At 36.6% G+C, this 15,379-nt stretch overlaps 1 protein-coding gene across 1 annotated transcript in view; it reads left to right on the forward strand.

The window, feature by feature from the left end:
• Positions 1-11,762: 11,762 nt before the first annotated feature.
• The window catches only part of CFAP36 (cilia and flagella associated protein 36), a 32,414-nt gene continuing 28,797 nt past the window's right edge, over positions 11,763-15,379 (forward strand). The window contains exons 1-2 of the mRNA XM_082852281.1: positions 11,763-12,003; positions 14,821-14,885. Of these exons, the coding sequence (XP_082708407.1) occupies positions 11,889-12,003; positions 14,821-14,885 (180 nt within the window). The 5' untranslated portion in view covers positions 11,763-11,888. The remainder of the gene's footprint in view (positions 12,004-14,820; positions 14,886-15,379) is intronic.

The following is a 15,379-nucleotide window of genomic DNA, read 5'->3' on the forward strand; positions in this document are numbered from 1 at the left end:
TATTTACAATAGCCCAGAGATGGAAACAACCTAAGTGTTGTCCATCATCGGATGAATGGATAAAGACGATGTGGCACATATATACAATGGAATATTACTCAGCCATAAAAAGAAACGAAACTGAGCTATTTGTAATGAGGTGGATAGACCTCGAGTCTGTCATACAGAGTGAAGTAAGTCAGAAAGAGAAAGACAAATACTGTATGCTAACACATATATATGGAATTTAAGAAAAAAAAATGTCATGAAGAACCTAGGGGTAAGACAAACCTACTAGAGAATGGACTTGAAGATATGGGGAGGGGGAAGGGTAAGCTGTGACAAAGCGAGAGAGAGGCATGGACATATATACACTACCAAACGTAAGGTAGATAGCTAGTGGGAAACAGCCGCATAGCACAGGGAGATCAGCTCGGTGCTTTGTGACCGCCTGGAGGGGTGGGATCGGGAGGGTGGGAGGGAGGGAGACGCAAGAGGGAAGAGATATGGGAACATATGTATATGTATAACTGATTCACTTTGTTTTAAAGCAGAAACTAACACACCATTGTAAAGCAATTATACTCCAATAAAGATGTAAAAAAAATGCAAGTATAAATAATTTTGGAGAAGTGAGCAGAGACTGATATTGATTCTCAGTTGTCAAAATACCGGCAAGTGAAATTTATTTATGCATAATAAGGAAATGTTTAGTGGTGAAAACATTCTGGATTTTTTAATGTATCCCTACTAATTAAATTTTGTACCTTGAAAGTTGAGCTGTCCAATTTGGTAGCCACTAGCCACAAGTGGCTATTTAAATTTAAATTAATTAAAAATAAATAAAAATAAAAATTTAGTTTCTCATTTGCACTAGCCACATTTCAAGTCCTCAGAGCCACAGTAGACATTGGACACAGAAACAGAACATTTCCAACATGGCAGAGAGTTCTGTTGAACAAAGCTGTGATCTGTCAGAAGAGCCATAATGAATTATGAATATTATTCATCTGGAAGCTTACCATAACTATTTGCCATGAGCTACTTCTAGAGGCAAGATGTACACCTAGATAAAACAAGAGTCAAAATTCTTTATTGCCTTTTTCTTCCCCCGCAAGAAATACACTTCCTTGGAATATTATTATCTACCAGCACCTAAGAAATGCAATAGCTTATTGTGAAAAATATATAGGCAGCAACTTTTGACTTGGTATAACATTTCAGATGCTGAATCACTAGGCATAATTTTCTCACCATGATTGAGCAGAACAGCTGAGAAAAATAAAGGATTTTGTCTGCTTTATGTAATAGTATAACCCAGAGCACACTCAGACAGAGATAATCTTTTATAATGGGTTTGGCAGGCATTTCTTTAACATGTTGGGGTGGGGGAAATAACCTTTATTACAGTTCTTTAAGGTTTTGAATTATAAAACATGTTTAATACAAGCATTTGTTTATTTTCATTTAAATTTTAAAAACTGCATTCTTTTCTGATCAGCCTTAGAAACATAATAATAATAAAATAGATAAAAATCATTACATATTTATTCCAGAACATAAAACAGAGAAAATGATTGGGTGTTATCCAATTCTTTTATGAGCTAAACATAGCTCCGACACTATAATCTAATAAAGATGTGACACGGAAAAAAAATTTAGACAAACCTAACTTATGAATGTTAGACACAAAATAAATAAAATGCTAGCAAATCTAGTTCAAAATACACTAAAACTTTAACCCATTGAAATCAAGGAGAATTTACCTTAGACTGGAAAGCTGACAATACGAGAAAGCATTAATAAAATAACCATATCAATTGATTAAATAAGAAAAATCATATGATCCTCTCAGTAGATGCTAAAAGGCCACCAGGTGAAATTCAACATCCATTTATATTCTTAATAAAAACATATTACTATATAAAATTAAAATAAACACGATGAGTGTCTACTCCAAATAAAAAGTCAATTAAACATACTAAAGATACACTATTTATCATTATTAAATATTTCATATTTTATGCCATTTTTAGCCAATGTAATGAAGTATGAAACAGAAATAAGAGAAATAAATAGTAGAAAGGCAAGCACAAGAATTTTGTGATGCTTTCCAGATTAAGTCATTCCACAGCAGGGCAATTAAAAAGAACTAACTCATAGTTATTTCTTAATAAAAGAATGCAGAGTAAATATTAACCCTGCAGAAGTCAATATATTTCTATGAAATTGTCAAAATCCAGTTAGCATACATGTAAAATAAACCTGTTCCCAAGTGAAATTTTTAATGAGTGATGTGCATGATCTTTATAAGGAAAACTGTAATCCTTATTGAAAGATATAAATGGAGACAAATAAATGGGGAAAACATGTTCTTTCATGGGGAAAATAAATAGTATGAGGATCTTACTTTTTTCAAATTAACTTATAATTCTGATGCAATTCCAATTAAAACATTATTTTTGGAGCCCTAGAGATTCATAGAAAAAAATGAAAATATAAAAGATATTTAATCTGATAATAAAATGCATCAGATAATAAATGACATTACTATCAGATAATTAAATACATCACTATGGTTTAAAACAATGCCTTTGACTAATCTGCCCGACCCCCCCCCACCTCCCCCGCCCCCGCACTACTAATAGGAAACAAAGTTCCCTAAAACCTTTGGGCCATCCTGAAGCTGGGTCTTGGTAGGCATAGATTTCGTCTCCTTTTTCTTTTTCCCCGTGGTCTGCCATCTGGTGGCCTCAATTAGCAATTACGTTTTCACTGCTGCAAGATGCCTAGGGTTGGCTGTTACCCTTTAGTTTACACTTGTTCTAGTTAGCCAAAGAATTAGAGTTGAGTGCCTGAGTCAAAGGGCACTAAATGACATCTTCCAATCTTACGTAAAAGAACTCTATATAAAATGACATAATGGGTTTGGAAAAAATGTTGGTAATTGTTGAAGCATGGTGTTTCTTTGGTGTATGTGCAAATCTGCATAATAGAAAGTTAAAAAGAAACAAAACGAATATTGCTTTCGGGGCTTCACTTGGTGGCACGGTGGGTAAGACTCCGTGCTCCCAATGCGGGGGGCCCAGGTTCGATCCCTGGTCAGGGAACTAGATCCGCATGCATGCCGCAACTTAAGAGTTTGCATGCCACACACAACTAAGGAACTCACATGCCACAACTAAGGAGCAGGTGAGCCACATTTAAGGAGCCCGCCTGCCGCAACTAAGACCCGGAGCAACCAAATTAAAAAATAAATAAATAAAAATAAAAGAGTAATATTCTTTAAAAAAATTATTGCTTTCACAAACATAAATGGCCAATTAATATATGAAACATCCTCAGCCTCATTAACAATTAAACATTGGTAAATTAAAACAAGTAAATTTTTTTTACCTTTCAGATTAAAAAAAAATCACTAAAACACTAACGTTTCTGGTGCTGAAAAGGTGTGGAAATATAAACACAATCTTTTGGTGACAGTGTCAGTTTGTATTGCCTTTTGGAGGGCAATTTGGTAATACTGATGGAAAATTTTATTGTTCCAAAAATGTTTCATATCCTTACACCCAGAATTCTAATTCTCTTTTATGAAATGACTTGGCAAGAATGCAAAAATACATGTACATTGATGTTTAATGTAGCAATGTTTATAAGAGCAAAATATTATAAATGAATAAGATATTCATTTTAAAAAGGTACATCTAGGGATTCCCTGGTGGCGCAGTGGTTAAGAATCCGCCTGCCAATGCAGGGGACACGTGTTCGAGCCCTGGTCCGGGAGGATCCCGTGTGCCGCAGAACAACTAAGCCCGTGAGCCACAACTACTGAGCCCGCGAGCCACAACTACTGAAGCCCATGTGCCTGGAGCCCATGCTCTGCAACAAAAGAAGCCACCGCAATAAGCCCGCGCACCGCAACAAAGAGTAGCCCCCGCTTGCCTCAATTAGAGAAAGCCTGCACGCAACAACAAAGACCCAAAGCAGCCAAAAATAATAACTAAAAATAAAATAATTTATTAAAAAAAAGGTACATCTGTATAATGGAATACCATGCATCCATTTGAAAGAACAATTTCTTTGTATTAATACTGAAAGATCCTTGGAAAATGAAGTAAAAGCAAGTTAGACAAATGGGAATGGCCTCATTTTGCTTAAAGAAGATAATAATATATGTCAATAGGCACATTAAAAAAATCTGGAGGCCGATAACCAAACAATCACAGTGACTTTTTTTTAGGTGGTAGGAAAAATAGAAGACTTTCACTTTCTTCATTGTGTAGTTCTATACCGTTTGAGTTTTTTTCAATATACATATACAATCATCCTTTGGTATCCATGGGGGATTGGTTCAGGACCCCTGTGGATATCAAAATGTGTGGATGCTCAAGTCTCTTATGAAAAATTGCATAGTATTTGCAGTATTTGTATATAACCTATACATATCCCTCTTTATTTTAAATCATCTCCAGATTACTCCTAATACCTAATGCAATGTAAATGCTATGAAAATAGTTGCCAGTGTGGCAAATTCAAGTTTTGCTTTTTGGAACTTTCTGGAATTTTTTTTTTCAAGTACTTTTGATCCACATTTGGTTGAATCTGAGGATGCAGAACCCGTGGATATGGAGGGCTGACCATATGACTTTTCCAACAGAAGGAGTAATAAAGATAACATTTTAAAATGAATAGATAAAAGAGTGTTCCCCTGCCATCCTTAAAAAATATTCCATTATTAAGCCCGCTTCCCTACTGCCTCTGACATCAGGATGGTTCCCAGTCAGGGTATCTGATTCCACCTCTTCTGAAGGTGGAAGAGGCTTCTGTCATCCTTTTTTGCTTGAGAGACTTGATCTCAATGTTCTGGGTTCCAAATATGAACCTTGAAATTTTCTTTATCATCTTTCCCAGATATTCAAAACGGGACTAAAGCAAATAGGACACTCACTGGCTTCCTTACTATGCCAGAAGCCCAAACTACCAAGTTTATCAAGTCCAAACTAGTGGCCTCCACAGTGGGTCCACAAAATTATCCATTGGCACTCAGGGAAAAAGTATTAGAATTTCAACCTATATATTTTTATCTCATCCTTTGTTAATTTCAATTTTCAACTTTTTTTTTAATTATACAGTATACAATTGTTTACATTCATATATGTATATGTACAGGTCCATAAGTCATTAGTAAATATATATTCAAATATTAAGAGGAGTATTCAAAATTTTTTTTACTGATGAAGTATCTGGTCAAAAAAATTTAGAGGCCATTTAATTTAGGCTATAGCTGCTTTTAAGAAAAAGAACTAAAAGCAGATCTAAGATGCGTATAAACATGTTCTATAAATTAGTCATCCTCCCCAAAGTCACTAATATAGCAGTTAAAAGAAAAAGAGAAAATAGATAAGAAAACACAATGGAAGACAAATGCAGGAGTCAATTTAGTACATAATCCAAGGTAGAAGGGAAGAGAAGAAAGTAATATAGGAAAATTATCTACATATACACAAATAAGACAATGAAAAAACCTAATGACTAAAGAAAAGGGGGTGAAAGAAAAAGAGTAATTCACACAAAGATCCTGAACATTTAGAGATGAAATGAAAATAAGCCAACTATCATACAGTTGGAATTTAGAATGTACCGTATCTGGAGCTCTTTATTCTTGGTTTCTAGCATGGTGCTTGGCACACAGTATGCACTCAATGAGTAAAGAAAGGATTCTAAGCCATGCCATTTCACACCAAATGTATGTGCTGAGTCACAATCTGAAAAGTCATTGTATTTTCATTTCTTTGCTGTTATTTTAAATCAAGTTGTTGAACATTTTATAGATTATGAGCAATAAAAGACATTGAAAAGAGAATGAAAATTCTGTGATGCTACATCTGCAAATGCAATAAAAATCTAAGGATTCATTGGAGAATTTGAAGATATGGCAGGTAATTATTTATTTGCCAACCCATGGAAACCTCCTCCATCCCTTTGCTGTTATATAAACCAAATAATCAAGACTATTTGGAAAGAAACTATAATTTAGAACTTCTAAAAAGTCTTTCTATAGCCAGAATAAAAGCAATTTAGAGGATTAAAGCAGTGACCTTTTTTCCTTTCTTTACTTGAAAGCTGAATTCATACCATTTGGAGTAGTAATTAGGTAGTTCATTAGAGCTGTTTCATATGTTCTATAAATTACATATGAAAATGACACTTCTGTTGCATTGGTATTTTTAAGCTTATTGCTAATAATAACTTTAAGCCATCTGATCTAGAATGCAAGCATATTTTGCTAAAGTTAAAAAAACCCCACTCTGCCAGTAGTCACACCTTTACTGTCTCCCACAGGAACAGAAAAGAGAAATGGATTGTTTTCAGGCGAATATGAGGCTCTATGTACTCCAGTCATAATTCACATGTTCATCAAATACTCATTGTGGGTCTCTTGGTGCAAATCATTGTGTTGGAGTTGGAGATACATTTGTGAAATTAAAGAATTTATGTCCTCTGGAATTTACAATCATTTCTCTAGTCCTCCCCTGACTAAATTAGCAATCTCCCAAGTATCTGAGATATATTTGTGCATTTATAGGGACATGTAGACTCATGGATATAAAACAATAATAAAAGGGATAAGAATTAGCATTTAACCATGATGATTGCAGAATGCACAATACTTCCTCTTAAAACAAAACCAAACTCCATAGGTACATGTCTTTAAAAACTGCTTGCTGTATGATTTAGCAATTCCACTTTTAGGAATTCATTTTCACAAAGTGGTAAAGATTAGGGGCAAAGATTTAGTTACAAGGATGCATTTATTTTTAAAACAGTGCAAGAAACAGCCTAGGTAAATACGGAATTGTTTAAATAAATTGTATTATGTTCACACAAAGGAAATGAATTGCTTGTGTACTGCTAAAATTTGTATGTTGAAATCTTAACCCCTAAAGTGATGATATTAGGAAGTGGGGGTCTTTGGTAGGTGATTAGGTCATGAGGAGCCTTCATAAATGGGATTAGTGTCCTTATAAAGAGACCGTGGTGAACTCCCTTACCTCTACCACCTGGGAGGACACAGAGAGATGATGGTGGTCTATGAATCAGGAAGTGGGCCTTCACCAAATCAGCTGACTCCTTGATCTTGGATTTCTCAGCCTCCAGAACTGTGAAAAAGAAATTTCTGTTGTTTATAAGCCCCCTAGACTATGATATTCTGTCACAGCTGCCCAAGCTAAGACACTAGGTAACATTAAAAGGGGTCATGTAAACATGGAAAACCTTCTGTGATATATATCATAAAATTAAAATTGGAGGTTACCTTGTTGCTTAAGTGTCAAGTACAGAGAAGTGCAAGCCCTGACTTTGTGCTGACCCCGGGCAAGAAATGTGACCTCATACAGTCTCAGTTTTCCCACCTGTTATGGGCTGAATCATGTCCCCCAACATTCATATGTTGAAGTTCTAACCACAGTACCTAAAAATTTGACTGCATTTGGAGAGGGGGCCTTAAAAGGGATTATTAAGTTAAAATGAGGTCATTAGGGTGGGCCCTAATCCAATACGACTATGTAGGGAAGGAGAAAACCTTTCTTCTACTCTCTTAGGTTTAGTCATTGGGGCCTATGAATTAAACTGACAAAAGTCAAATTGATGGGAGAGAAGGCATACAATTGTATTAATATTTACAACTTTATATGCATGGAGGCTTCACCAAAAAGAAGTGAAAAAAGTCAAAGAGCAGAGAGACTTGTGGGCTTACGTACCATTTTAACAAAGGGTAATAAACTGTGGAGAAGTGACTAGACAAAGGAAAGAGGACTTGGGCTTCTAGGGCTGACAAATTGTGCGGAAGTGACTTGTAAATACATGGGGAAGGAGTGGTTAAGATATCTTTGAATGGAAGACAAGGGTTATTTTAGTAGAGTCTGTTTATGGAGACTCATCCCAGAATTGACTTCTCGTCTCCAGTGATGAGTGTTCTCCTCGCCTCTGCCTGGTACAGGGAAAGTAAGTAGGTTTCTCATGGGAAATTTATGTCCTGTTTTATGCAGATGGAGGAGAGCAGAGAGCTATTTCTGCATCTGCTGTTTCTCAGCTGCCTTCAGCTCAAAATAACCAATATGCCAAAGTGGCATATTTTAGGGTGTCACATTCTGATCCCCTTCAACTGATGTCCTTATAAGAGGAGGAAATTTGGACACAGACAGGTAAAGAGGGAAGACCATGTGAACACAGTGAGAAGGCAGCATCTAGACACCAGGAAGAGAGGCCTTAGAAGAAACCAAACCTCCTGACACCTTGAAGTCAGCCTTCTAGTCTCCAGAACTATGAGAAAATAAAATTTTGTTGCTCAAGCTATTAAAATCAGAAACAAAGGGAGACTGGCTTTGAAAATTCCCTTAGCCAATAAAAAGAGTTGTCATACAAACAAGGCTTAATTTAGTTTGTTGTGTGAGACCTACTTGACCTGGGTCATTTCTTGTTTATGCCTCTGGAAATCATAAGTGAAACTTGAACTGTTCCCCAAGGTTGATATCAGGTAATCACTGACAAATTCCCTATCGTTTAAGAAAATTCTAATATTATAACCAATCACTGTAAAGAATAAACGGTCACTGCTTTCTCATTACATAAGCTGCTTTATAATAATATACCCCTGAGCCTCATTCCATGTTTTGGTTTAAGAGCTCCTGGTCTGCAAACTGTCTTTTTGATGTGTGCACAATAAACTTCAACTAATTACTACTTTGGTGATTCACTGGTTTTACTCTGACTATTTCTTAGCCTTTGACAAAGCCACCCAGTCTGTGTTACTTTGCTACAGCCGTCCTAGCAAACTAATACACATCATCCGTAAGATGGGGGAAATCTTAATACCATCTTTACTTAGCTCTTAAGGTTGTCCTGAGTCAAACATGTAAATTTCTTTGTAAACTATGAACTACTACACAAATGTAAGTAGTTGCTATTCACGTGGTCCCTGAAAAATCTGGAGGAATGTAATTATCTTGTTAAGACTGAACTTTATAACCCTTTAGTAAGGCAGAGATCCAGTTCCCATACAGGGATGGGGAGAAGCAAGAGATTTCAGTAGGAATGCAGTAAAGAACGTAACTGACTTGTCAGTGAAGAGAGACAAAATAAAGAGAATGCAAGCTGTTAAAAAAGAATCTAAATTACATATAATAATAGCTAACATGTATTGAGCATTTACTAACTTACCAAGCATGGTCCCAAGTAATTTTTATGTGTTCTCTAATTAACCTCTTATCAACACCATGGTAAAAGTACTGTAGATATGTGTGTGTGTGTGTATGCTTACATGGGTATGTATGTTATCTATTTTAGTCTTTTCTGTTACAACAAACAACTTCAATGTGAACATTTGTTCATACATAGCAGATAAAGTGGTCAAAATGAGAAGTTGTGATTTTTCAAGAGAGGACCATGCTTTGTAGCACTGCAAAACATGAAAAACACTACCTGGCTGAACAAAGTGCTATATGGTAAAATGCACAACGCACACCCACCTTGTTTTCTTATTCTTCCTCCAGAGCACCCCACATGCATTGCCCTAAGAGTGTGTGCACTGTTCTCTTGAGTTTGTGTTTATTTCATAATAAGCATATTGAATATATTATATTAAATCTGTATAAGCATCCTTCTTATAAAGGTCCCAAGTACTGAATAAAAAGAAAATCCTTTCATTTGAGGAGAAAATTGAAATAATTCAATGTTTTGAAATAAATGAGAAAACTTGCAGGCCTGAGGGAATTCACATTGGCCACATTGAAGAATGACGCTGAGAAAATAAACGAAAGAAGAGCTTGTGCATTCCAGTTATTATCTGCTTCTAGTGGAATTGGAAAGCACTCCCAAGAGACTAAAGATAAAGACCCTAAGGCCAGGTAATGCTGAGTGCAGTTGGATAGCACTTGGTGGCCTTCACGCTCATTAGAAACCTGACAAGTAACTTCCTTATGAAGAAAGGAAACTGGCAGAAAAGAAGTATTTCTCTTTTAAGCTGGTTTAGAAGACAGAAAGGGAGAACAAGAAGCCACAGTAATCCCCTTCTGGTGTCACAATATTTTAGCTCCAAAATGATGATGTCCTTCTCTCCTTTTACCTCTTCTCAGTAACTCAAAACCCCCCACACTTACCACACCCATTTCCAGTAAGTGGTACCTGGAGCATGGCTATCCACTAAGGAAGATAACTTATCGGCTATCATTTACATAAAAAATGTAAAATTTCTATATGGCAAAAGACACAGTGAACTAAAAGACAGATTACAAACATGTCACTGCAACATGTGACAGAGTTAAAATTCTTATACTAAGGTATAAAAAGCTCTTTCAAATCAATAAGAAAAATAAATCCCAAGAAGAAATGGTCAAAAGGTATGAAAAAGTAACATAGAAAGAAACACAAAGGCTAATCAATATGTAATAAAGCTCAAATTCAAATTTAAAAATGCAAATTAAAACTATGTATCATCTTTAACCTAGTGGATTGGTAAAGATATTTTTCAAAAAGGCTTTTAAAAATAGGTTGGGTAATCTTTCCTTTGGGAATTTATTCAAAGTAAATAATGAGACTAGAGTTGAAAAACATGTGCAAGTATGTTCATTACAGAATTGTTTATAAATTTGAGAAATCGAAGTAATTTAACCTAGCTATTGAGAATTGGTCACACAAATCAAAGTATATATAGTCTTTCATTTAGCAAATCTGGTAGAATCTATCCTTTGGAATAGTCAATAAACCAACAGTTCTTAGAGACACACAGATGTTCATTTTAGCAGTTTGTAGAAGGGAAAAATGGCATGGTATATCCACACCACGGAGGGAAAAAAAACCCTGCACACTAATGACATCTATGCATCCAAGTAAGATACTGTGTGTATATACAAGAAATAAAAATAACGAAACGGTAGTTTATTGAATACCATGTAGCTATACAGAAATGATAGTTTTATGTTTATATGAAAAGATGACCAAATATTAAGTGAACAGTTTCATAACTGTACATACAATATGACCCCATTTATGTAAATACATATAAGGTTGTTTGAAAATATTTTGGGATGCCAAGTACCCTGACAATGACCTTTGAAGACCCATTCCACAAATGACCCCAATCCAAGAGTAGAGTTGGTGTTACTTAACAAAAGGGTTGGTTACCTAGACATTTATTTAAAGGAACATTTACTTTGATTTTGCTCTTGAAAAGGTCAATTCTAGTTATTTCTATCTGCGTAGGAAGTTTAAAGACCCACCTTCAGCTACAGGATGCAAACTGCAGAGCGAATCAGCAAGTCTCACAGAGCTACTTTGCTCAGGTTTGTATTTTCAAACAACCTTTTAATTGCAAACGTTTCTGGGCCAGCGGGTCTGAAAATGTTCGGGACTGAGTGGTGGGGATACAACCGTGTACTGAAGCCTTTAAAATTTTCAGTCATAGTCCAGGTGAGACTCGCCTTCCCGGCGCCATTTCTAAGCCTTGGTCTCACGCATTTATCTAGAGGGAACGCTGAGATTCTTTCCAGGACTTCCAGCCAATGGCTACACTCCTGCTCTCTGCCCCAGCAGCTCCGGGCCAATGGGCGGAAGGCTACCTTTCGACTCAATACTGTTCCTTTCCAGCCAATCGGAAGAGTTCTTCAAATACCTCTCTCTAGGACGCGCTAGCTCCGCGGAAGCTGGCTTCACTTCCGGGCGGCTTCTAGGGGCGGCTACGCGGGTTGCCATAGCGACCGTTTTACGTTAACTGGTTTGTAGCTTTCATCCAGGTGACTGCGAGACTGCGGGGGCAACTTGTCTTCCCATTTCCTCTCGCTTCCCTGCGGCCGAAAGGCCTTCCAGGCTCCGGGGGTCTGGCCTAGGCTTCCGCGGCGGCCCTCGAGGGCGGAATGGCTGCGGAAGAAGAGGACGAGGTGGAATGGGTAGTGGAGAGCATCGCGGGGTTTCTGAGGGGCCCGGACTGGTCCATCCCCATCTTGGACTTTGTGGAGCAGAAATGTGAAGGTAAAATTCAGATCCCGAATCGTCAATCCTTTCTCACCTCTCTCACACCAACAGCCTCTCCACAAACTGCCTTTCATCTCCCCGGTCTCCACTCCTGTCTGCCAGGTTTAGAGCTGGTTTTTAAGATGTGTTGCTGTCACTGCGCCGGTCCTTTCCTTCACGGAAATGAAAACGAGGACCGAGATACCTTTCCCCCTGGGCCCAAGCACATCCGAAAAACATCAGACTTTAATCCTATGTTGGGTCTCTCACCCCATCCTGCACCTTTCTGCCCTGGGCAGGTGCACTGTTTGTGTGGGTTTCTTCAACAACTTCCCCAGTGACTTGGGAGGGGAGACGTCAGTTTGCTTCTGAGTTCCTTCTGATCCCAACAGTTGACCGAAAAGTGGGTGGGCGAGGGGTGTGTGATTACTCCAGCAGGCCCAGAGCCGGTGATCTCGGTGGCCTGTATTCCCTTTTTTGAGTTCTCTGACTCTCGGTTATACCAAAAATGGAGGGTATCTTACAACAAATGAGTTATGTAACCGTGTCATAACATTTCCTGTGAGAAAAGGGTACCTCCAGGTTCTGATCAATTCACGCTTTGGAGTCCTGCATTCAGTTCTTAGAGACAAATTGGAGCCCATTCATGGAAAAGGAACCACAAACGATGTCATATGAATAATTCCAGGCTGTTGTTGCAGTTGTTTAGCCGGCCAAGACTTTAAGGGTAGTCATATCCATTAATCGTTTGAACATCTGTCTTATGTTGGAGGGATTAGACTTGTTTTTGTAAGCTTCAGTGAGATAGAGCTAGGGTCAGTGGGTACAAGCTAGAGGGGAACAAGTTTCTGTGAAGGAAGTACTTCATAACAGAGAGTATCCCAGATAAATTAGCCTGCCTCAGGAGGTAATGAGTTCCCCAGCCACTAGCAGTGTTTGAATGAATCTGACACCAACTTAATGGAGTTATTATAGAGGGGAATTCAACTATCAAATGGTTGGTTATCCTGGATGATCTTTTAAGAGTCCTTTCAGCCCTAAGATTCCATGAAGCCGGTAAAGAGGAAATTTACTTTGACCACCGAATCTTTTCATTACATTCTCATTGCCATGAGCAAAATTCAAATAGTATTTATTAAGTATTGTTCTTACAGGTAATTTTTAAAATAAGTTCAAAATAACTTTTATTTCTGCTCTTTTTAAGAATTTAAAATGCTATTATGAGACTTATGAAGCATGTGGTGGTATTCTGACCTCCTTTAGGAGAAAAAGGAAATTATGTCACCTTTTGATTCCATTTACCCTACTGAATGAAACTAAATGCTGAAATGGAAAAAAAAAAAAAATAAAGCATCGTTCCTTTTATCCCCAGATGTCAAAAGTGGCTGCATCTCAGTTGTAACACACCTGATTGTGTCATTTTACAGGGAAACAGTAATCCTCAGCCTTATAAACATGTAATGTAGTAATTTGGCTTCAAAATTAACTGAAAACAGCTTTAGTAGCTGCTACATTGCATGTATGCCCAGTGTTATATAGAGCAGATGCCAGGAGAAATGGAAGTAACATCCCAGTGACACTTGAAATAATAATGTTTATATTTCACTGACTTTGGGTTGTCAATGTGCTATTCATCACCTCAGATAATTTAAAAATTAGTTTTGTACTACTCTGTAATATCAGCCTTTATTTCAAAATGTATTGAGTGTCGTTCGGCCAGAAGCTGAGGATAGAAAGATGAATAAAACAAATCCTTGTGCTTGAGAAGTTTGCAATTTGGCAGGTAAATGGAATTTAAATGTAAATTGGCAGGTGTTATAATAAGGGTAGGCACATGGTGCTGTGTATTTTAAGAGTTCAGAGGAAGTACTCTAACTAGCCTAGGAGTTGGGAGTGGGTAGCAGATCATGGAAAATGTGCCACTTGCAATATTTTGGAGAATGGTTGGGAGAAGGGGGGCCAGGTAAAGGCAAAGAGATCTAAGGGCTTGAGCAAAGGCATGGGTTTATTTTGTCTTTTTGTGTTACATTTGTCAGTATTCCAAGTAATTGTGTATTGTTAAGAGTGCAAAGTTTGGGTTTTGGAGTGGTGGGAGTTGAGATTGGGGATCCAGTCTTGGAGGGTTTTGTCTGGTCTTCTAAGTATTTTGGATTTATTCTCTAGGCAAAGAGCAGTAATTGAAGAGTTTTAAATAGAAAATTACAGAAGTTAGTTTTGCATTTTAGAAAGATCATTTGGGGGGAATATTATAAAAAGGGGGTTTATTGCTTATAATTCATGAGTTTGTCTTCTTTCCTTAATCACATTGTAGCTTCTTGAGGGAATATATATCTTTCTAATCTACATTGTTTCACACATATGATCATTCAGTAAACATTTGTTTTTATTTATTTTTATTTCATTATTGATTTATATGTAATAAAGAAGGCCGAGTAACTTTCAGTAAAATTTGGATCAGCAAAGTTCCAGTATGATAAAATAATCTGGAACCTGTTGTAAAAGGAATTATTTAAAAACTATCAACAATAATGTTCCATTTAAAGTTTATAAAGAAATTGTTGCCTTATATTCTTGATTGAAAAGTAGCAAATTAGTGTTCATCTTCCATATGAAGTAGATTTTAAGTAGGAAAAAAAACTTGTTTACAACTAACACTATACACACACACACACACACACACACACATCTTTTTTTAATCCCAAGAATTTAAAGCAGAAGAGCTGGTTTATAAGACTGAGAGTTCTATTTGTAAGACAACTAGAGTGGACTTTGATATTTGCATTAATGAAATGACTTGTTTTTTTACACTATGCAATATTTTTCTTTTAAATTTAGTTTTTGATGATGAAGAAGAAAGCAAATTGACCTATACGGAGATTCATCAGGAGTACAAAGAACTAGTGAGTATTTTTTTACCTGATTTTAAATGTAATTAGAATAATGTTAATTCAAGATGTTCTGAATTTTAAAAATGGATTTTTCCATTAAAATTCTTTAATTAAAAAATTCCAATCTACCCTAATAGTACTACCAGTTGCATTAGACTCCAAGCGTTCTCTGTGCATCTCAATCAATCCTTATGACTGTAGAATGTAAGAAATAGATTTAGGACAACTATTTTAAGGGATCTTGCATCCGGTATTTAAATTTTATTCTTATTCTTCTGCTGATACATCCAGGGGAGTGTTAATTATTAATTTAGCCATGTTGTCTTGAGATTTTAAGGAATGCCTCTGGGTAGCAGAAGAGTTATACCACAACAAACTTCATAATTGTGACTTCAGTGATTTCTGGGAGAGTAAATAAAATTTTATTTGATTCTCTGCAAAAATTTTCACTTTTTGTTTGTTTTTTCGGTGAAAGACATTGTCACTGCCATATAATATAATTTTAT

This window comes from Leucopleurus acutus, assembly GCF_964270905.1.
Source record: "Leucopleurus acutus genome assembly, chromosome: 12".
NCBI lineage: Eukaryota > Metazoa > Chordata > Mammalia > Artiodactyla > Delphinidae > Leucopleurus > Leucopleurus acutus.